This window comes from Anoplolepis gracilipes, chromosome 8 (genome assembly GCF_047496725.1).
Source record: "Anoplolepis gracilipes chromosome 8, ASM4749672v1, whole genome shotgun sequence".
Lineage (NCBI taxonomy): Eukaryota > Metazoa > Arthropoda > Insecta > Hymenoptera > Formicidae > Anoplolepis > Anoplolepis gracilipes.
In genome coordinates this window covers 13225173-13249443 of record NC_132977.1, presented here as the reverse complement: position 1 = coordinate 13249443, position 24271 = coordinate 13225173, and the positions used below count along the sequence as shown (strand labels likewise).

General features: G+C 43.3%; 2 protein-coding genes across 2 annotated transcripts; one reads left to right on the top strand and one right to left on the bottom strand.

Annotated features, from left to right (window-relative positions):
• The first annotated feature begins 727 nt into the window (after window positions 1-727).
• Window positions 728-1522, top strand: LOC140669126 (uncharacterized). The gene is made up of 2 exons (XM_072898673.1): window positions 728-1038; window positions 1192-1522. The coding sequence occupies exons 1-2, from the start codon at window positions 728-730 to the stop codon at window positions 1520-1522; spliced, it is 642 nt and encodes a 213-aa protein (XP_072754774.1).
• An 8857-nt stretch (window positions 1523-10379) lies between these two features.
• Window positions 10380-10730, bottom strand: LOC140669124 (uncharacterized). Its single transcript, XM_072898672.1, has one exon. It carries the CDS (start codon window positions 10728-10730, stop codon window positions 10380-10382), a length of 351 nt encoding a protein of 116 aa, XP_072754773.1.
• Window positions 10731-24271: the final 13541 nt, after the last annotated feature.

The following is a 24271-nucleotide window of genomic DNA, read 5'->3' as shown; positions in this document are numbered from 1 at the left end:
CACGGCAACCGTGGAACGAAGATTCGATTGCTTCCAGTGCGGGGAGGAGGGACACCGAGCGGCGGACTGTAGAGCGGCGCCCAGATGTCCCATATGCGCGGATAAAGGGAAGCCGGCAAAACATAGGGCGGGGAGTGCGGCTTGCCCCATTGCGCAGGGTGGTCGAATGACTGGGCGAACTACCGGGGCCTTTAGTGGGGAAACACGCAGGCCTGTAGGGGAGAGCACTGGCCGGAAACCCTCCTCTATAGGGGGAAAAGGATCCTCTACAAAGGAAAAAGAACCCGACGCGGCGAAGAGGGCAATGGATGGGGGAACTCCCACACCCCGCGGCGCGTCAACACCTAGGTCGCAACCGAAGAAAAAGAGAGAGGGGGAAGTGGAGAAAAAAGCTAAAGACCTCAACAATTCCTGCTCCTCACCCCCCAACAAGCAGCTGAAGGAGGGGAGAGAAAAAATGGAGAGAAATGAGGAAACGGAGGATGTCCCCACCATCATAGAAGGGGAGAATACTCTGGAAGGAGTACCCGCCGGAACAGCGACAGCTGGGATGGTGGGCGAGACCGAGGTGAAGAAGGGAAACACAGAGGAGGACGAGGATACAAATCTCCTCACCCCAGATTACCCCCCTGAAGGAGAGGGTACAGGATGGGAAAGGGGTCCCGAAAGCCCCTCTTCTTTAAAGGGATCGGAGGCAGGCCCGAATCAAAATTTAAATAATAAATAAATGGTGGCTCGGGTCCTGCAGGCAAATCTCAACCACGCCCGTCAGGCGCAAGACTTGTTTGTGCACACTCTGGCGGAGCGTGGTTGTGGTTTGGGCATTGCTGCGGAGCCGTACCAGATCCCCGAGCACCCTTCGTGGGTGGGGGACGAGTTGGGCTCCGTAGCCCTTACATGGAGGGCGGATGCTCGCGCCTCACTTTCCGCCACATTGGTGGGCAAGGGCAAAGGGTGGGTGGCGGTCAGGTGGGGACCCGTTTTGGTCATCGGGGTCTACCTGCCGCCTAGTCTGGACCTCTCAGGATTTGCTGAGAGGTTGGACTCCCTTTCCGCTATCATCAGCGGGATTGGAGTGGGGCGGGTGGTAGTCTCTGGGGACTTTAACGCAAAATCGATGACGTGGGGTTCCCCGAGGACGGACCGCTGAGGTGTCGCGGTCGAAGAGTGGGCCGCGACACTGGATTTAAGGCTGCTGAACGAGGGAGGGATAAGCACCTGCGTACGGGAAAGGGGAGAGTCGGTGGTGGACCTTATCTGGGCCTCCCCAGCGACCCTCAACAAGGTGCTAGGGTGGAAGGTGGCCACGGAGGTCGAGACCTTGTCAGATCATAGGTACATAGTCTACGGCCTCGTGGTCACACCCGAGCAGGTGCTCCAGCGTCGACGGCTGAGAGAGACGACCTCTCCTAGGCGCTGGAGCACAAAGAAAATGAACGAGAACGCCTTTATGGCCTCGATCCTTTCGGCCACGTGGCTGGAGAGAGGAGAATCGGGAGAGGCCGATAGGGACATAGAGTAGGAAGTCGAGTGGATCCGGGGCGCCATGTCTGATGCATGTGACGCGTCAATGCCCCGGATCAAGGCTGGTCCGCAAGGCCGTAGAGCGGCGTACTGGTGGACCGGGGAGATCGCGGAATTGCGGCGGTCATCGGTCCATCAAAGGAGGAAATACGCCCGGGCCAAGAAGAAGGATAGGCCGGTAGAGGAAGTTAGAGGCCTCTACCAGGCGTACAGAGTGGCCAGGGACGCCCTACGCCTGGAAATAAAAAAAGCGAAAGCTAGGGCGTGGGACGAGCTCCTCTCGCACTTGGAAGAGAACCCTTGGGGACGGCCATACCAAATGGTGCTCGGGAAGCTTCGCAATAGAGGGCCACCGGCTACGGAGACCCTTTCCCCGGAAGCCCTGGACCGGGTGGTCGGAGGGCTCTTTCCTCAGTCTGAGGAGGAGGATACCCCCTTCCCCATCTTTGCGAGGGGAGGACCCGAATGGTCAGAGGACTGGCGGTCTCGGGGGAAGAAATGGAGAGTTGCAGGCGGAGACTCCGCGGCACCAAGGCCCCCGGACCCGATGGACTCCCTAGGAAGGCATGGGCTGGAGCCTTTGAGGTGATGGGTGGGCATCTTGCACACCTATACACGAAGTGCCTCAGACTGGGAGTCTTCCCCGAGAGGTGGAAGAGGGCCAATTTGGTCCTCTTGCACAAGAAAGGCAAGGATATGGAGACCCCCTTGTCATTCAGGCCCATATGTTTGCTCGACGAGGCTGGCAAAATCCTGGAGAGGATAGTCGCCAATCGCCTCGTCGAGCACCTGGAAAGCATCGGGCCGAACTTGGATGACCGGCAGTACGGCTTCCGCGGTGGAAGATCAACCGTGGACGCAGTACTGAGGGTGCGCGCCTTTGCGGAGGCCGCGGTGCGGGAGGGCAGGGTGGCGATCGGCGTGTCTCTTGACATCTCGAACGCCTTTAACACCCTGCCCTGGAGATGTATCCAAAGAGCCATGGCCCGCTTCGGCGTGCCGGGATACCTCCGCCGGATCATCCAATCGTACCTCAGCGACCGCTCCCTGCATTACACCAACAGGGACGCGGTAGAGGTTACGAGACGAGTGGGATGTGGAGTCCCACAGGGGTCGGTCCTCGGGCCACTCCTGTGGAACCTGGCCTTCGACGGGGTGGTAAGAACGGCCATCCGCCCCGGCTGCACGGTCGTCTGCTACGCGGACGATACGATCGTGTTAGCCGAGGGGGAAAACGGAAGGGAAGCCTCGGCCCTGGCCACGGTAGCGACGGCGTGTATTACGCGGGCTATCAGGGAGTTGGGCCTGAGGGTGGCGCCCCAGAAGACGGAGGCAATCATTTTCCGGCCAGGTGCTAGAGGTGTGCCGCCGAGCCTTTGGGTCATGGTAGAGGGGGTGGAGACGAAGGTGGAAAATACCTCTAAATATCTGGGGTTACTGCTGGACGGTGGGTGGCGCTTCGCCGCGCACTTTGCCCAGTTAGTTCCCCGCCTGGAGAAAGCAGCTGCCGCGCTGGGCCGTCTACTCCCGAACCTGGGAGGCCCTGACGGTCGAGTCAGGCGGCTGTATGGATGGACGGTTCACGCCATGATGCTGTACGGGGCACCCGTATGGGCCAAAGATATCAGCGGCAACCGGAGGACCTTGGGCATTTTGCACGGGGTCCAAAGGAAAATGGCATTACGGGTGGTACGTGCCTACCGTACAGTGTCGTTCGAAGCGGCGACTGCTTTGGCGGGGATTCCTCCCGTGGATCTCCTCGCGAAAATGTACACCGATGTGTACCGACGCATGCGAGGGCTCCGGGAGGCGGGGCGGAACATCGTCCCCCGGGCGAGGATTGCGGTGAGGCGGCAGCACCATAGGAAGATGCTGGAACGGTGGAAGCAGCAGCTGCTCTCTCCGTCTGGCAGAGCTGCGGGGCGTAGGGTGGCTGAGGCCATAGGGCCTCACTTAGAGGCCTGGGTGGAAAAAAGGAAGGGGGGAATGACCTTCCGTATGACCCAAATGTTTACGGGGCACGGCTGCTTCGGCGAATATCTGGACCGTATTGGGAAGGAGACTACGGGCAAGTGCCACCACTGCACTGATCCCCTGGACTCGGCGCAGCACACCCTGGAGATGTGCCCTGCGTGGGTGGAAAGCCGGGCGGAATTGTCCACGGCCGTGGGAGAGGCATAGTGAAGGCTATGGCAGAAGGGGAGGACAAATGGAAAGCGGTGGCCTCCTTCTGTGGAGTAGTCATCAGCACAAAAGAGGAGGCGGAGCGAGAAAGAGAGAGAGAAGGACGAGAGAGACGCGGGGGGAGAGAAGGTGAGACCCCTCCTCCCTCTCCCGGGAATTTGGGCGAGAACCCCCAACATCAGACCCCCACCCTTGAAAGCCAACCACCACTAGTAAGTGGGCGGTCGGACCAGGGGGCCGGGGCAGGCAGTGGGGTGGACAAGGAAGTAGGACGAAGATGACGATGAAGGGGGAGACACGATTATCCCCCCCCCATTACGTCTCTGGTGTGGGAGAGACGCAGAGCCGGAGGTGGGTAGGAAACGGACATTCCACCTCCGTCTACTGCAATCTGGGAAGGAGAAGACCCCGGCTGGTATCCCGGGGTCGTAATAGGGAAGGGACGCTCCTGCGAGTGCTCGTTGGACCCAGGTCCAAGCGTGTGTGTGTACGAGACGGGCAGGAGGAGGGATAGTGCCGATGGCGAGGCCCTCCTTTCTGCATAAACCGTCTGGGAAGGATACCCGGGGGGGTTTTAGTGGGCATTCCGGTGCTTCCTCTATAGCGCCGGCGAGTCCCACATACCCCGGCCAACCAATACCAGGCCGGGGATGCGTAAAGGCATTTCCCCCTCGTAACAAAAAAAAAAAAAAAAAAAAAAAAAAAAAAAAAAAAAAAAGGTTAGATTCTTCCCCGATGATGCGCCACCTTGACGTGGTGGGGAGGCTCTGTCCCGAAGCCCCGGGAAACCGGAGTGGAGGGATAGTTAAGAGCGCATCTTTAGCCGGATTTCCTCTTGGACCCCGGCTCGGGCAGGATGCATAGCACCGGCATGCATACCTGGGTGTCGGACGCGTACGAATCGGTTCCTGCTACAGACGCGACGGTCGCGGCGGAAATGATGGTGAGCGCCACATAGTACGCCGGGGGCGAAAGCCCTTAAGCCGGAGCGTGGCTGGGCGGGGGTTGAGGAGTAACGAAGACACTACGCGTGGGCCTTAGCGCGCCCGCCTGAAGAGCGTCCTCCCTTCCGGAGGAGTCCTTATTATAGATGACACCGTATAAAACGTTACGTATATTTATATATAAATGGATTGATAGCTACAATTAGAATTATGTATATGTAAGCTTATACATACTTATACACAATGCCTGCAACATTTTATGTATAATTATTAATAATTATATATAAAATGGACAAATTTCGTATATTTTCGTATAAATTTGTATAATTAGATACGACTATTTTTGTCTGATTATATATAAAAATTTTTTACCGGGTTTATAACACAATATCAATATCTGATCGAATTCATGGTTTGTCACAAATGAACTAACGAGCATTTAACTGTAAATTTACAATACTTATATAAAAATGTAACTAATTTACGGAAGATAACGTTATGCTGCGTAATATTACAAAAATTTAGATATCTTCATAAAATTTTTTTAAATATTAATGATTAAATTATACATATATTAATATTAAATATTAATTTAAAGTAAATTAAAAACTCTATTTATTTTCTTTTTTTTTTATTTATTTTCATAAATACATATATATATTTTTATGTATAATTATATATAAAATATAAATATATATATGTTACGTCCAGGCCCGTAGAGAGGATGAGTCAGAGAAAGGGCGTAACAAGAACTGTTCCGATGTCAAAAGTCTTATCGACGAGTGACTCGGTCGAGCGAGCTGCAGGTTAGCAAACAGGTAAACGACGGGTGTCGTTATTACTCTGTTATGCGAACGTTCTCTCGGTGGTCCCTTTTTCGTAAGAGAATTGAATCTCTTTTACGCGGGACGGGACCTTATATGATCTTTTGCGTGGAGGGAGTGAGAGAGTTAAATAAGTTTACCGATCATTTTAATTTTTAGATTAATATTTATTCAATTAATTCTTACCATTTTACATATGATCTTATTAATATCGGCTTTAAAATTATTTGTATGAGTGTGTGCGTGTGTGTGTGTGTGTGTGTGTGGATCGCGGGTGTTACATAAGTACGGAGGTCATCAACCAGAAAAGAGGAGGAAAGAGTGCGATTCTAAAGATTTTATTCTGGTTGATATTTGTTACAATGGTTTATAATAAGAGGAAAAAAAATAATAATAAAGATTTACGAAAATGTAATATGTGTTACGGCGCGATTTCGCACACGGTCGTGTCGTCCGATCTATGGTCTCGGTTGGCTCGCGAGAATCGGCGGGTCGGTGCGATTTTAGGCATACTTAGTAAAAGAACAGGGTTGAATAAAGGAGAAAAGAGACGATGAGAAAAAAAAAACAAAACAAAAGAGAAGGAAATTAAACTTACTATTTAGGCAGATTTGTTGCGTTTTTTTTAGCTGCTGGTGTAGTTGTGGCTCCAGTTGTGGTCTTACTTGGCGGGTGGTCTTTGTTAAGCACTGACTCTAATAGATTTTAAGATGTAATCGGGACTCCCGCAGTGTAAAACGAATTGCTTGAATCAGCGAACGACCGAAAAATCTGTGCCGAATGAATCTGATGCTGTACTGTCGACTGATTTTAAATTTTTTGGTCTTCGTAATGCGCAAGTCTCCCCTTTTTATATTAAATCTTGAGGGCGTGTTAACAATTTGGGCGGGAGTATTTTTGAGATTTTGACGTGTAAAAAGCTTTCGTTCGGTGAGATTCTTCTCCTCCTTATTTTTGATTGTTGCTGATTGGTGGGCTCTGTACGGCCTCTTAGGAAATTTGAAGATTCTTCATTTGGTTATCTCCTGGGATTATCCAGCTGTTTCTTTCCATTTATTTATTTAGGGGATCTCTCTATCGATCCTTTTCGGTCATTTCTTTGAACATCGATTTCAATGTTTAAAACATTTTTTTCGTTCCGCGGCCCTCTTATGACTGGTCGGGCAATTATTGCTTTATCTTTATAGGAGGTAAAGACGTGGAGCCGACAGTGCGTAGCGGCGTTATTTGTTTCTTTCTTAAGATTATGCAGCTGTGTTTGTCGATTTATTCATTTAGAGGATCTCACTATCGACCCTTTCCGGTCGTTTCTTTTAACATCGTTTTCAATATTTTAAAATATTTTTCGTCGCGCGATCCTTTTTATGATTAGTCGGGCGATTATTGCTTCATTTTCGTGGGAGGAAAAACGTGGAGCCGACAGTGCGTAGCGGCATTATTTGTTTCTTTCTTAAGATTATGCAGCTGTGTTTGCCTGTTTCGTTGTTTAGAGGATTTCGTTATTGATCCCTTCCGGTATTTGTTTAGATATCGTTTTTAGTAGGTCTAAACGTTATTTGATAATAACGGTTCTTTTCTATTGCGCGATCCGTTTTTTGTGACCGATCGGACGATTATTGTTCATTTCGTGGGAGGAAAAATGTGGAGCCGACAGGACGTAACACATATATATATATATATATATATATATATGTTACGTCCGAAAGCAGACTCGTCTTCTTGCGACGCTCCTTTTTCTTTCAAACTTTTGACCGATCGATATATCAATTTTCTTATATAGCTGACACGGACGTAACAGTATATATAATTTTATATAATTATATATATATTGTATATATATTATATATATATATATATATATATATAAAATGTTTTAAGAACCTGCCATTAAAATATTTACCAGTCATTTCGGGAAACCTTGTATGTATAATATATGTATGTATGTATGTATATATACACATATATAATATAAAAATAAAAAATAATTATTGACTTAATTATTACTATACTACTTAATAGCAACAGTAATGGTATTATTAGTGAATTATATAAAAGATTATTTTATTAACACATTTTTTTAATAATGGAAGTATATAATATTTAATTAATTATAAATGTAATTATATATATATATATATACATATGTGTCAAGAAATGACCAGCATCTCAGCTTTATAAGAAAATACCCGATTTTAGGGCAAAACAATTGTTTAAAAATTTGTTTAATTATTTTTATCATCAGAACTCTTTATGAAATTAATGTACATGACCAGAACTATACTAGACTGTTTTAAAATAAACAGAACTGTCGAAAATCGACCAGCATCTCAGCTTTATATTAAAAAATACGCGATTTTTGGAAAAATAATTGTTTAAAAATATTTTTAATTGTTTTTAACATGAGAACTCTTTATGAAATTAATGTACATGACCAAAACTATACTAGAACTGTCTTAAAATAAACAGAACTGTCGAAAATCGACCGGCATCTCACATTTATGTTCGAAAATATGAATTTTTTGGGTAAAATAATTGTTTAATCGTCAGAACTATTGACAGGACGTGTTTAGGCGATAGAACTCTTTTTATTCTTACTTCCCCGTAATCAGGTATTCGAAATATGGTGAGATGCTGTAAAGTGTTGTCGGAAGTTAGCATCTCATTTTTAAAAATTCGATTTTAATAATTAATTGGACGGAACTTTTGTTAAAACTTATCAGGAACTGTAGAACTATGCTGGATGCAAGTAAATATAAAGTTTATTTTTGAGATTCTAACATTTGAGATGCTAACTTCACACACCCAAGGACTGTCCGGCCAAGACCCCGAGCTGTTTGACTTGTGCAGGGCGCGGGCGGCCGTCCAACCATTTGATTGGACGGCAAGTCTGCCCCGTAACAAAACCTTAGCCGAAAAAACCGGCAAAGGAAGGGGGAGGGGCCGTGAGGACCAAACCCCCTGCCGTCCCCCTCTCCCCCAAAAAGAAAGAGAATATCCCGTTTGGATCGGCGTCCGCCCATCCTTACCCCGCAACCCCTGAGGTAGCTGTGCTACCCAAGTATAGAGAGGAAGTTACGGACGTCGATGCCAGAACTGGGAAGGAAAAAAGAAAAAGGTATGCGAGGGAGGACCCCGTATCCTTGACACAGGGAAACGCTTAAGAGGCCCAATCCCCACCTGTGAAGGTTAAGGTAGTAGAGGGCCCACGGGAGGAAGGAGGAAAAGGAAAAACACTTCTTCTCCCCTCTGTCCCCCTCCACCTTCCAACCCTGGAATCTGTAACAGAAGCGGCAACCACGTCGCCCTCACCCACCCCCACCTATTGTCTACTTACCGATTATCCCCTAGATGGGGAGGGTTGGGGGAATCTCCAGGTGGGGACAGAAGATTCCTTGAAGGACCTGATCGCCTTTAATAACCAAAATGAAGGCTAAAATCTTTCAGGCCAAACTGAACCACTGCCGCAAGGCGCAGGACGTTTTTGTCCACAGCCTCGCAGCAGAGGGTTATGGCCTGGGGGTGGCCGATTTGGGTGCGGGACGATCGGGGCTCCGTGTCCATAACATGGAGACCGAGGGCGGCGAATTCCGCTCTGGCCTCCATGTTAGAGAAAGAAGACGATTTGGTGGCCGTCCAGTGGGGGACCACCGTGGTGATGGGGTGTACCTTTTTTTTTTGACGCAGGAGAAATGCTTGATGCATACCACCACCCTCGGGAGAGGGATGGTGGTTATGTTGGACTCCCGGTGGTCCTGATCATATTGGACCACCGGACTACCAACTAAAACTCCTGCGGTGGCCTTCCGCGCGATGGAGGGGCAGGCAGGGACCCGGGACTCGCAGTTACATTACTTCGGTATCCCTGACTGTGGGTCCCCTTCGCGCTTAAGACTCGGCGACATTTGACTTTCGCTGAGTCTCCTTCCCAGATAGGACTGTTGATGTCCTACCTGATTTCTTCTATTTTTGTGAACGAGTGGGGCCACGCCGCCCGTTCACCTTCCTCTGGGACCCGACACAGGGCAATGCAGGCCCCCGCCTGCACTACCCAGGTCCCGAGGGAGAGACGCAACCGTCTCTAAAGCAGACGTTCGTCTCTGGTTGGGGGAACATCATTCCAGCCACCTTTCGTTGAGGTGTGGTTTTTATAGAGGGGCCTATTGGCCCCTCTCTTTTTTAATTCTCTCATTCGCGTTTAGCGACCATGAGGAGGGATCTTATTACCTCCTCGCCATCCTGTTTGTTACTAGGGGGGCTAATAAGGGGGAGGGGAGCACTTGGTGGAGACATCCAATCCCCAACCATGCCCCCCTCTAATGTCATCTTCTCCTTTGAGGAGAGGGCGACTGGATTGTCCCCCCTCAATTGCTCGTCAAGGCCTTAGCTTCATTGTCAGTGGGGGTAGCCGATGCAAGGAGGGACCCAAGCTCCCATCGGAGTCACTCTCCTTCTCCTGTTCCTCCTCGCTGCTGTCATCTACAACAGCCGCTGCAGCGGCCGCAATCGCCGCTTCTGCCGCCGCCTCTTCTTGTCGGCGTATGCGCTCGGCCGCCTCCTTCTGCGTCATAACTTGTTCGCAGAAGAAGGCAATCGCCTTCCAGGATCTCTCATCACCCAACATCTTTGTAACCATGGTTGGCAACGAGAGGTCGTTGCCAATCACTGAACAGAGATCACGGCGCAGCGTGTCCCACGCCGGACACTTCTCCAGCGTGTGCCGCGCCGTGTCTCTCACCTCCTTACAATGGTGGCAGGCCGTGGTACCTTCCTTGCCGATTCGATACAGGTACTCACCAAAGCACCCATGCCCGGTGAGCACCTGTGTCATCCTAAAGGATACCTCACCTCGGGCCCTGTCTAACCATTCTTGTAGACAGGGCCGGACGGCCTCAACGCGGGTTCTTTAACCCGCAGTCTTCGGGTCAGATAGGTGGGCACTCCATCTCTCCACCATAGACCGCTGGGCGTGGATCCGGATGGTCTTCTTGACCCTGGCTGGTAGAGGGCCATGACCCCTCCTGAGCCCCCTTTCCCAATTATACCGCTCCGCGTACATTGCGGTCAGGAACTCCAAGGGGGGCGAACCCGCCAGGACCGTGGCCGCCGCATGGGACACCGTGCGGTAGGCCCTTATCACCCTCACGGCCATGCTGCGCTGTATGCGTCGGAACTTGTCCTTTGCATAACGCATGGCCACGAGATCCGTCGCCCATATTGGGCATTCATACAGGGCCACCGCATTTACGGTGCCCATGTATATACGGCGGACTCAACCATCCGGTCCCCCAAGGTTTGGCAGGAGCCTACCCAACGCCGTGGAGAAGCGCTTCACCTTGGGGCAAGGACATTGAAGTGGTGTCCAAACTTCCACTCGCCGTCCAGTAGGAGACCGAGATATTTAAGCCGGTTCCCCACCGAGATAGAAGTATCTCCCACCCGGATATGAGTCCTTGGCGGTTTCCCAGAGGATTTACTGTGAAAGTAAAGAGCCTCGGTTTTTTGAGCCGCCACTCTAAGACCCATACCAGTGATGCTTTGTACCACAACTGCCACCGCTGTCTCGGCCTTGGCTGCTGTATCCCCCAGCTGCTCCCCGCGGCCACCACTAATGTGTCGTCTGCATAGCAGATGGCGTGGCAGCCACGAGGGAGAGGAAGGCAAAGGACTCGGTTGTATGTGAGATTCCACAGTAGGGGTCCTAAGACTGACCCCTGCGGAACCCCGCATCGAATTTCCCGTCGGCATTGGAGTCCGTCTTGTGTGACGAACTCCAGGCTCCTATCCCGGAAATATTGTCTATTGATGATCTCCACAAGGTAGGGAGGGACCCTGTATTGCAACAAGGCATCCATTACTCTATCCCAGGGCAGGGTGTTGAAGGCGTTTGCGATATCTAGTAATACCGCAAGTGCCACCCCGCCCCCTTCCACGGCTTCCTCCGTGAGGGACGTAACACGACTAATCGCATCCACAGTCGAACGTCCCTCGCGGAAGCCATATTGCTCCTCGTGGAGACCACCCTCTCGGGATATATGTCGAACAAGTCGTTTTGCAATGATCCTCTCAAAGATCTTGCTGACCTCGTCCAGCAGGCATATTGGTCTATATGCCGACGGGGTTCCTTCTTCCTTGCCTTCCTTGGGGAGCAGGACCAATTTAGCCTGCTTCCATTGCTGGGGGAAAGCGCCATGTCTGAGGCATTTATTAAATATGTACCTCAGACGTTCTCCCAGAAAGTCCAGTGCCCAGACCCATATCTTTCCAAGCACGCCGTCAGGGCCAGGAGCTTTTCTTGATCCTATTCTTTTGACGGCGCGCTGAAGTTCGTTGCTGGATATCTCCTCGTCCTCCTCTAGTTCATAAGGTCCCCCCAGGCCGGGACCCCAGTTGAGTGTGGACTCCTAAACCACTAGCGGGAAGAGGGTGTCCACAACATTCCTGAGGACGGGAGTATCCAGGGATTCCGTGACGGGGGGCGTGTCCAGTTCCTATACTTATTCAGAACTATTCTGTATGGACGCTCCCATGGGTCCGTGTTGAGGGATGACAGTAGCTCATCCCAACAACTGGCCCTGGACTTCCTGATAGTGGCGCTAAGGGCGCATCTTGCGGCCCTATAGGCAGCCAAGGCCTCCTCTCGGATCTCCGGGTTTCTTCTTCTGGGAATACGAAAGAGGGTGCGTCGCGCCTGGACAGAGGAGCGCCTTAATTGCGCTATTTCCTCCGTCCACCAATAGACGGCGTGACGTGGGCGGAGGACCCTGGCGCGTGGCATGGCTGCGTCGCAGACTTCGCGCATAACGCCCCGCAACCATTCCACATCCAGGTTAATGTCCCGCCTTTCCTCTCCCTCCGGGATACCCCACAAAATGGTCATTAAGGCCTCTTCTAGTTTCTTGGGGTCCAGCTTTGTGAGGGTCCACCTACCTGTGTCCCCGCCTCGAGGTGGGTGATGTACCCAGTAATGCACGGCGTCCAGGACAAATTCAATGTATTGGTGGTCCGAAAAGGTTTCCCCTCTCGAGTCACCCACCACGCGCCATCCTCGCACCATCCTCTTGGCCCCCTTGGAGCCGATCGTTATATCCACGATCGACTCCTCTTGGGGCCGGACACATGTGCTCACTCGGCCTTCGTTAATAACGTGAAGGCCGAGCGAATTCACCCACCTCACCAGGGTAGTTCCCCTGGTGTCCTGCCTCGACTCACCCAGTGCCGGAGACTTGACGTTAAAGTCTCCAGCTATTATGAGTGGATCGGCAGGGAGTATGTTTCTGACAACATCCCCCACCTGTTCAAGGAGTGAGTCAAACTGGGCAGGACTTCAACTAGGGGGGACATAGCAACTAATTATTGTTGTGGACCCCCACTTTGCTGCAACATATCCGTTCCCCTTTCCAATACATTTGAGAGGGGGGGTGTTATTTGTTGCAGCACCGACCTCGATTGCCGCCGTGCTTCTTGCATTCCCCAGCCACGTAAGCTTTGCTGAGATCTTATAGGGCTCAGCAACAATGGCCAGCCCGATGCCACGCTCAGCCAGGCTCTGAGAAAAGAAATTCTGTGCCTGACTGGCGTGGTTTAGGTTAGCTTGGAGGAACCTGACCGCCATTTATTTTGGGTGATCAAGCTCCTCCGGCTTTGCCTCTATCTGCGTACCCTCCCCATCATCTTTCGGCAGAGGGGTATCCTCGGGCTTTTTTTTAGAGCCTTTCCTTGGTACCCTCTGCTCGAGGGGTTCCCCCTCTTATCACCCCCTCTTTATCCGCGAGGACCTCTCGCATTCGGCTCGCCAACGCATCCGCCTTTTTTTTGTTGTCCGGACCCCCAACCTCAAATAGTTGGACACCGGTAACTGCCTTTCTGGCCTTCAGGCCATTAATTTCGAGACTGGCGAGATCTATACTGTCCATCGCCAGTCTCAGATTCTCCTTGTATTGGCCGGATGGGCATGTAAGCACCATCGCAGTTGTACGGGGGACTCTCCTACGTCCATTTTTCCCTCCCCTCTTTTTTGGTTGGGAGGGAGGATTGGACATCGCAGGCTTAGGTTGAGGGCCCTGTGGTTTATTGCCTGGCTCCTTTGCCTTCGCCTTAACATTCGTGGTTGCCGGAGCCCGATTGTCACCTTTTTTGGTGGTTTTTTTGCGAGCTTTACGCTCTACCACCTCCGACCATGTCTTTTTTTTCCCTGTGAGCGGGGGAGGCGAAAGTGTTGTCTTTTCGGTGGGTTTTGCCTTACCCTTGAGGGCTTGTGTCTGCCCTTCGACAGGGCAGACCTTGTCGGCCCCTTTTGGGTTTGGAGAAGGCAGCTTTTCCTTTTTTTTTGGGAGGCGGCTGGGGTCCCGCTTTCAGTGGATCTTGCCCTCCGCGGGCCTTTTCCCCTTTCCTCCTCCTCTTTCCACCCTCTCGCGGTCCCTCCGTTTTTGCGTCAGGGGCCGTGGGAGCGGGTCCCACGTGATTCTGCTCTTGTCTTCCCCGGGGATTAGAGGCCTTAGCCTCCTCTCCAGCGGTAGACGGGACAGGAAGCGGAGCCGGAACAAGCTTTTTTGGAGCAACCACCGCTCCAGAGAGCCTTAGCGTCTCCATCTGCTTCGCGATGGGATCCAGGAGTGCTAGAACTGCATCCTTTTGGTCCATCAGCTCATTATATTTTGCCCTCAGCTCCTCGGGCAGATTCGGAGGGAAGGCCTTCGATGGCCGCGGTACCCCTTTGATCGTCGATCCCGCCTGTCTTACGGGACCTGTCCTTGCCGGGGGGACTGCTGTGTCCATCTTCATATCCTCCCTTATATCCTTTTCCCCCTGTATAGGAAGGGGAGAGGGGGCAGTCCCTCCCGCTAAACAAGGAGAGGTGGGATTCCGATAATCCTCCTCATCCGACCTCACCACCAGCCTCTTCCTTCTTGTGTTCTTGGGTAATGTCCCTAGATGAGGAAGAGTATGGGGCGGGTAAAAATACAAGGGGAGGAAGAGGAGCTTTCTAGTTCGCACCTCCCTTTTCAACTCCGCATTTTCCTCCCGGAGCTTTGTCAGTTCCTTACGGAATTCTTTAAGCTCAGGGTTCTCTCCCTCCCTGATTTGTCTGGCCATAACTGTTGTAGCTGCTCTCAGCAGGACTACAGTGTCTTTGACCTTCCTGACCAGAGACCCTTTCATTCCGTTGGAGCAGTCCGCCACCTTATATAGGATGGTGGAATGCTCCATGAGTTGCGCCGCAATTACCTCGGTGGATTCCAGCAAGAGCAACTCTTCCATCTCCTTTTCATCGTTGAGGAGACGTTCCACCTCGCTGATTTAGAAGGATCCGGAAGCAGCGACTCTGCCGCCCTTCTATCTCTCTTCTCTTCTTTTCTGCGTCTTTGAGCTTCCTTCTTTTTTTGGCGCCTTCCGACATGTTTGCCGATGACCGGTTGATGGCCTTTGCCCCGTTTCTCCTTTTGCTCCTTGACTATATTTTCTGCCACCGAACTGGTGACAGAAATATTGTCATTCTCCTCTGCGATCTTATCGCGGATCTCCTCGCCATCTATGGAGTCTGCCTCCATATTCTCATCATGAGCGGAAGTCCTCTCCTTCTTGAGCCAGGAATGGTTGTATCCCAACACACGTGCAGAAAAATCTTCCGCAGCTGGCCTGACCTCGTTGTCCTTCGCACTCATCAACGGGGATGGAGGGGGGTCATGCCTCATCCCACTCGTGCTTGGAAGTGGGTTCTCCATCGTCCCTTCGGTTTCCTTCCGACGGGTGAGGGGGAGTTGGAAGTTAACATCTTCAATCCTAGTGATGCGCAACTTCTCCATCCTAACCACGTGTTCTCTGTTTGTTGCAGAGGCTAACCTCGCACTGCTCCTGTAGGGAACCTGACGTGGACGCCTAAGCGTCATCCTAACCGAAGAGGAATCTTCGGATATATCGCCCGAACGCAACGGACAGGTGGACCGCGACCAGATTCTTTCCCCAGCGTTTTTTCCCTCCTCGTTGTTATTATTTTTTTTATTTATAATATTATTTATTGATGGGTCCATTTGAAAATAATCCCACTTTCCCCTTGCAGCTCCCTCGACCAGGGTATATCTTCACCGCCGTCGAAAGCGCCCCGAAACATGACTCGTAACGCTCCCGACGAGGGGCCCCAAGTTTCCCCGGGGGGTCGAGATACACCACGGGCCGGCGGCCAAAGACAGCACCGGCACTGGATCTCAGCCCCTTACTGACCCATGGGGTTTTGACGTCCTCATGGGCTTTCAGGGGTTCTGTGTCTGACCTCGGACACTGCAAGGGGCGGCGCCACCCGGAGGGCCCCACGGACGGTTGGGACGGAGCAGCTGCTCCCCTACCCCGCCTTACCCGCCGTGGCGACCAGCATACCGTGTTAACACCCTCTCCTCGACAATCCTCGAGGAGGGCACCGGCGGTGCACCGCTTCGGAAAGGGGAACGGTCGCGATGCACCGCCGGTGGCACCCATCGCGCCGCCGGGCCCTGCCTCGGAATATGTCCGAGCGGCCCCGGCGGCAGGCCGATGCTGCACCTCCGGAGTAAGCCCTCGGCGCGCACACGGCCCACCCGCCGCTCCCCGGCCCGAGCTCAGAATACGTTCGAGTGGCCCGGGAGGCGGCCCTCCTCAGGGACGCTGAGACGAGAGAGCCAAGGCTCTCCACTAGCACCCTGAGGCACTGTTACCGGCCTGAGCTCAGAATACGTCTGAGTGGCCCGGCAACAGTCACCCCGCCTCTGTGCGCGTACAGAGAGGGCCACGTCCTTCCGCCGTTTGCACAGAAACAAAGGGTCTCTCACCCTACTGTGGGACGCTGTCTTCCCCCATGCCAGACCGCGAACGACGCAGAAGATCCCGCGCTGCCGTCCCGGCCCCAGGCACAAAAAGGAACGGCACCCACATCCCCCCCGTGGCCCCGAAAAGGGAGCTCTGAAAAGGGCTGAACCCCATGCTCGGCGGGAAAGACTGGAGCAGCAGCCCCGTGCAATGTCTTTCCCTAACGGTGCCGTGCCACCGGGCGTTTAAATTTCGGGTTGCCGTCCCTTACCACATACGGGTCCCCTCGGAAGAGGGTTGCCCCTGCGGGGAAGTGGGCCCCGTCCCCCCAGGATGCAAAGAACTCTTCCACCCCAGGAGGAGCCCCCCCGAGACTGGGGAGCACTTCCCAGAACTTGGGGAGCAATTGTACAAAGTCCGAGGACTTCGTACTGACCGCTCTGGGCACCCAAAATGTCTTCGGGTGAGCCCTCCCACCACGACAAGGTGGCGGTCAAGGGAGGGGATGGGGGTGTACTTGCCTCTCCCTCTGGGGGAATTCAGGGAGCGGCTGGACACATTAACGGACTGGTTGGTCCGGTGCAGCCGCTCCTGGCCGACCCTCAAGCTGGGAACTTCAACGCATGGTCTTTAGCATGGGGGTCCGCCAGCACAAATCTCTGCGGGCATTTGGTAGAAGAGTGGGCGGCAGCAAACCGGTATTTAGCAACGACCTCCGGTTGCTAAATACCGGTGGCATGAGCACCTTTTTCCGCGGGGCGGAGAATCCATAGTGGACCTGGCTGACCCTGACCGAGAGCTAGCGGGGGACGTCGACCTGGACCGACGACCGCAAGTTGGTATTGCAACGAGTGGAGTAGTGGGCGCGCGAACCACGGAGTGAGAGGCGAGTGCTGGTTGGCGACGTGCGATTTGATTTTGTTCAAATAAATTTTATTTTCTGGTTTATGAAGGCATCGATGATATCTATATTTTGTTCTTTTTTGACATGGCCCTATGCCAAACTTTGTTTTTTATTTTTTTAATAAAGACAATTTGCGTTTGATGATTAACGTTGTTATACGTGGTTATAACAGGGCATTAAGCCGACTTAACTATTTAACTAAAATTGTAAGTGTGAAAGACCGAGTTCGATTTTTAGTTTTTGTTTACTATTGTTGTGCTGCTGTTGGATTTCGACCCGATCTGGTATCAAGTTTTGTTATCTGCGATGCGTTTAGAAACTAAGACGCATATATGTTAAAGTTATTTTCTTTTGTACTCTGGACATGGCCTTATGCTGAATTCTGTTTTGCGTTACTAAAATAAGTTGCGTTTGGTTACTCATACATTTATATCTGATTTTGACAAGACACTATTTTGAGTTTATTAATTAAGTAAATTGTAGGTGCGTTAAAACATTATCAAAAGGGTTATTTTAGTTATCAGTACCGGTTCTTTTTTTTGTGTTTATTCTTAATATTAAATTAAATGAGGATGGTACATATATCCATGTGTTAACGAGACGATAAACCAAGCAATGGGATTTGTAAGTTTGATCGGGTTAACATAGAATATGCGGTACGGCTGCGATTGGATAAAGCAGTGGCAGCAGAACAACGTTTGGCATCGCGCTGATGGTGCGAATGATCCGGGTGGACGTCGGGGTATTGTGCGCGAGCGGTGCTGTTTTCTGGCACAAGGTGCCTGGAGTCGGCATGCGATCGTTGGACGTTTGGACAAGCGAGGACCAGCGCTACTTTGATCAACCTGAGCAGACTTAAATTGGTCAAACTCGACCTGGCTAAAGTCGACCTACGCAAAAACATTAGATGGCGCGCACGCGGAAGTCGAAAAAGGGGAAATCACTCCTATAAAAGGCGAGAGCGGACTGACCTCGAGGTCAGTCGGTCGTTAGAATCAGTCGTTCTTAATAGAAGCTGGTCGGTTCGTAAATTGTAACCCGATCCTGTCTCCGTACAAAGCGGTTAATTTTGTAAATTGAAATACGCGTAACACGGAAAGACTTTTTGTAGAATTGTTGCACGATAAAGAAAGGAAAAGAAGAAGAAGTAAAATATTTAAATTCAATTCAATACTTACCTTGTTGAATACTTACTTCGTCAATTGCCTTTCTTGATCCGACATTGAGCGGACCGTGGATCGAATAGCGGTGCCGTAGACGCGAAGGCTGAAGCTAGAGGATCGTGAAGCTGTGGAGCTGCAGAAAACCTGGATATTTCGGAAAAATCCGGTCAGAATCAGTTCATTCGAAGAAGCTCGGGTCGAGTATTGACCCGGAAAATACTTACCTTTCCACTTGGCGGTTAAAGTGGATGACGACCGTGGCCTGCAATTCAGATGAGAGAGGTGTAGTGTAGGTCTTCGGGGTGTGCTCGGGTAGAGCGTCTTAATAGGCCCTATAGGGGACCAATAAATTTGAACGGTTTGGTCACAACCTAACGTAGGCCATTCCCTCCGCCCTGCGAAATGCAAGCAAATAGAGGGTCATCCTCGAGCGGGAATCGTTGTCCGATGACAGACACGTAGAGTTCCGCTCGGGGGTAGTCCCTCCACAGGTGTTCACTCGCCACCGCCAGGCGGCATGGATACTCTCTCCGCTGTGGTCCGTCCACAATCTTGTGGACGAGGACCTCCTGATGGCCATATTTCTCTCGGCTACTTAGCTCGAGAGACCGGCCGAGGGGTCGGACCTCCAGTTGGAGATGGAACGACTCCGGGGCATCATGACTGACGCCTGTTTAATAAAAACATGGTTTTTAGAAAATAATTAAAGATTTGTTCTGCTTAATGATGTGTATTAAATAGCCGCAGTAATTTGACTGTGCTAACGTAGCATAATCATTTGTCTTTTAATTGGAGGCTGGAATGAAGGAATGGATGAGATTTAAGCTTTTTAAATTAAATAATAAAAATTTAAATTTTGAATAAAAATGTTCAAATAATATTATGGGACGATAAGACCCTATAGAATTTAATATAATTTTTATTAAAATACATTAGTTTTTAAATTTAGTATAAAATTATATTTAGTTGGGAGGATTAAAAAATTTTATAAACTTTTTTAATTTTATTTAATAGATAATCATATATTTATGAAAATATGAATAAGTTTTACAAAAAATTATTGAAAAATTAATTACCTTAGGGATAACAGCGTAATATTTTTTTTAAGATCATATTATAAAAAATGATTGCGACCTCGATGTTGAATTAAAATAAAAATTAGATGGAAAAATTTAATTATTTAGTCTGTTCGACTATTAAAATTTTACATGATTTAAGTTTAGATCGGCGTAAGCCAGATCGGATTTTATCTATAATTAAAGTGTAAATAAATTTGTACGAAAGGACTTTTTATTTGAAATTTTTTTTAAATTAAAGAATAATATTAATTTTATAAAAATTGTAGATTACTTTGGCAGAATAGTGTAATAAATTTAGAATTTATAAATATATAAAAATAATTTATATAAGTAATAATTAAAAATATTTATTATTATTTAGTTTTAAATTTATTAAATTTATTAATTTTATTATTAATTTTATTGTTAGGGATTGCTTTTTTAACTTTATTAGAGCGGAAATTTTTAGGATATGTACAAATACGTAAAGGTCCTAATAAGGTCGGGTTAGTTGGTATTTTGCAACCTTTCAGCGATGCTATTAAATTATTAAATAAAGAATTATTTTATGTTTATAAATCTAATTATCGATTATTTTATTTGACTCCTTTAATGAGATTTGTAACTATATTATCTATATGATTATTATATCCGTTTGCTACTAATTTTTATTATTTAAATTTTTCTATTTTATTAATAATTATTTTTATATCTATTGGCGGGTATTTCATTATTTTTATAGGATGGTCAGCAAATTCAATTTATTCAATAATAGGGTCTATGCGATCTGTTGCTCAAATATTATCTTATGAAGTAAGGTTTATTTTAATTATTTTAATTTTAATAATTATAAGAGAAAGATACTCTTTTTTGGATTTTTATAAATATCAAATTTATATTTGGTATTTAGTTAGTTTATATCCTTTATTTTTGTTATATTTTATTAGAATTTTGGCTGAGTTAAATCGTAGCCCTATAGATTTTATTGAGGGCGAATCAGAGTTAGTTTCGGGGTTTAATATTGAATATTTTAGGGGGGGATTTACATTAATTTTTTTATCTGAATATGGTATGATTATTTTTTTTAGATTTATTAGAATTATTTTATTTACTAATTTACTTTTATATTCTATGTTAATATTTGTTATAATTAATTTAATAAGATCTTTGATTATTTTTATGCGAGGATTATTACCTCGAATGCGGTATAAATAAAAATATATTATTAGATTTATTAAATTAATATAAACATAAATTAAAATGAAAGAATTTAAAATCATTAAAATAAAAATAAAGTAAAAATTTGAATTTAATAAAAAAATATAGATTATAGTTCATTTAAAAATAAAAAACGTTAGTGGGGGAATTCTGGCTAAATTAAAAATTAATAACAAACAAATTAAATTAAAATTAATTGAAGGAAAGTTATTACTTAAAGAAAATCTAAATGAAATTTTAAAATATATAAAAATTATAATAATAATTAATGGGATAAGTGTATAGAATATTAAATATGAAAATCAGATTAGGGTTTTAAAATAAATTAAAATTAATATTTATCCGGTTAATCGAAGAAAACATTTGGTTAATTGAAGAAAATCTTAATAAAATTTTAAAATTTATTGAATTAATTATTTTAAAGGCGGAGATAAATGCAGATGTTAAAATTATAAAATATAGTAAAAAAATTGGAGGGTTAATAAGTGAAATTATGTATAAAGGAATAATTTTTTGAATTGTTAAAAAAATAAATAATGAATATCAATCTAAAAAAATAGCTACAGAAGGGATTCATGAATGAAATGGGGGGATCCCTAATTTAATTATAATAGAGATAAAAAAATTGATTATAATAAAATTTATTTGTATATATATAAAATTATTAATAATTTCCATAATAATACAAATTATTAATAAATCGTATAAAAATAAAGAAATAAAAGAAAAATAAATTAAATAAGACATTAAAAAAAATTTTATGAATAAATTATGATGCATATAAATAAAATTAATTTTTTAGTTGTATTAAACTTTGAATAAATGTTGAATATTAATATTATATTTTAATGTATTATGAAGCATAAAAATTTTTGAAATTTTTTGAGATAGTTTAAATCTATTAAATATAAAAAAATTAATTTAAATGAAAACATATATAAATTATGTATGATTTATTCTATCAAAATAATCCTTTTATCAGGCATATCATTAAATAAATTTTTAGTTATTAATAAAATTTAAATAGCAAAAATAATTAATTAAATAAGAGAAAGATAAAATTTCTATATTAGGGTATGAACCTAAAAGCTTAGAGAATTAGCTTACTTACTTTAATTAAATAAATATAAATTAGTATAATATTTTTGAAAATTGACTATTAATCATTAGTTAAAATTAAATATGATAAGTAAATTTAATTTAAAAAAAGGTTATAAGTAAATTTAAATAAATAATTTAAATTAAATTTGTATTAGTAAAAATAATAAAAGAATTTATTAAAATTAAAGTAGTTATAAAGATTAATTAATAAATTAAATAATAAAATATTATAAATAAAATTATTATAAAAATTGATTTTTTAAAAATAATTAGTTATTATAGAATTAAAAAAGTATAATTAGTTAAAATAAAATTCAGAGGGAGAGAGTAATTTTATTTAAATTTAATAATTGACTATTTTAATTATATGTATTTATAAAAAAAAAATATATTATTAAAATTAAAATTAAAAAACTTATCTATAAATAAAATAATTAATAATAATTAAAAATCTTATTTATATAAATTTAAGGAGAGTATTTTATAGAAAGAAAAAAAAATTAAAAATTTAAGTTTTTATTTATATATACATTAATATTATTTAATAATTATTATTTAATGTTAATAAAATATTTTAATTATTTTTATAAATATATAATTAATTATATATATTTAAAATATTTAATTAACATTAATTATTTAATATTAATTAATTAAAACTTATTAATCATTATTTTTAATTTAAAATATTAAAAACCTAAAATATAGAAAAAAAAAATTATTTATTAATAAAATATTTTAATATATTTAAATAATTATTAATAATTAATAATAATGATAATAATATAAAAAAGGGGGGGGGGAATATTATTTAATTTTTTTTTTATGTATATTATAAATTAAATTTTATATTCATATTAAATTTAAATTTAAATTATTTTTATAATTTGTTTTTAATAATTAATAAATATAATTACAAAATTAATTTTTTTTTAAATTTATTTTATAATTTAAAGTATAAATAAAATTTTAAAAAATTATATAAAATTTAAATAATTTAATAATATATAAATTAGTATTTATAATAATTAATTAAATAAAAATTTATAATAGAAAATTATAATTTATTATTAATAAATAAAGTGCCAGCAATTGCGGTTTATACTTTAAATAAAAATAAATTTAAATAATTATATATAAATATAAAATATATAAATAAATAAATATATTTAACTAATTTATTTTTTTATGGTGAAATATGAATAGATATTAAAAGTTAAATAATTTTATTTAAATTAATAATAAAATTAAAAAAATGTATATAATAAATTAGGATTAGATACCCTATTATTTAAATGAAAATAAAATATAATTAAATATTAAATGTTAATCATTAAAAATAAAAAATTTGGCGGTATTTTATGATTTAGAGGAACTTGTTGATTAATTTGATAATCCACGAATAGAATTACTTAATTTAATTTTTATATATTGTTGTTGAAAAATTATATTAAAAGATTAATAATTTAAAAATTTAATTATAATTATAATTCAAATCAAAATGTAGAATAGTTAAGATTTAAATGAGTTACATTTAATTTAATTAATTGAAATAAATTTTTAAAGTTTTATAAATATTGAATTTAATTGTAAAGTTAAAAAAATATTTAAATTGAATTTTAATTAAAATATGTACAAATTGCCCGTCATTTTCATTAATAAAAATTTATGGAAAAAGTCGTAACAAAGTAAATATATTGGAAAATGTATTTAGAATAAAAAAAAATTTTAGTTTAAATAAAAATTTTTCATTTACATTGAAAAGATTAATTAAAAATTATTAAAATTTTATTATAATTAATAAATAAATAATTAATAATAAATAAATATAAGAAAAAATATTATAAATTATTAAATAAAATTATATTAAAAAAAAAAAAAGTTTTAGTAAAAAATTTTAAAATAATTATTTTAATTTTAATGATAATGTAATGTAAATGAAAATAAAAAAATTTTTAAAAGTAATTTTAGTTAAATGTACCTTTTGTATCAGGGTTTATTAAAAAAAATTATTGATAAATAAATTTCTCGAAAGAAAAAGAGTTAAATAAATAAATAAAATTTAATATAAAAAAATTATTTTTAATATTTATTTAGAGAAGATACTTTAATCAATTTTTTTGATATCTAATTTTTTTTTTTATATAAATTTAATTTAGATATAAATTTAAATATGTAAATTTTTATTAAAGTTTAAAATAATTTTTATTTACAATAAATATATTGATTTATATTAAAAATTTATGGGATAATCTATAAATTAATTTTAAAATTTAAAAAATTTATTAATATTATTTATAAAAATTTTATAAAAATGGTTTTAAAATTTAAAATTTTTTGAAAAAATTTAATAATTTATTTATTTTAGCATAGTTTAATTATAATTTTAAAATTAAAATAAATTTAATAAATTAAAAAAATATTTTTATTAATTTAAATTAAAAATAATAACAAACAAATTAAATTAAAATTAATTGAAGGAAAGTTATTACTTAAAGAAAATCTAAATGAAATTTTAAAATATATAAAAATTATAATAATAATTAATGGGATAAGTGTATAGAATATTAAATAT

Bases quoted from the DNA above. Each gene is read 5' to 3' on its own strand.
- LOC140669126 (XM_072898673.1), top strand. From the start codon at position 728: ATGGTGGCTCGGGTCCTGCAGGCAAATCTCAACCACGCCCGTCAGGCG. The intron at 1,039-1,191 runs GTTGGACTCCCT...ACTGGATTTAAG, and splicing joins CTCTCAGGATTTGCTGAGAG to GCTGCTGAACGAGGGAGGGA.
- LOC140669124 (XM_072898672.1), bottom strand. From the start codon at position 10,730: ATGGGCACCGTAAATGCGGTGGCCCTGTATGAATGCCCAATATGGGCG.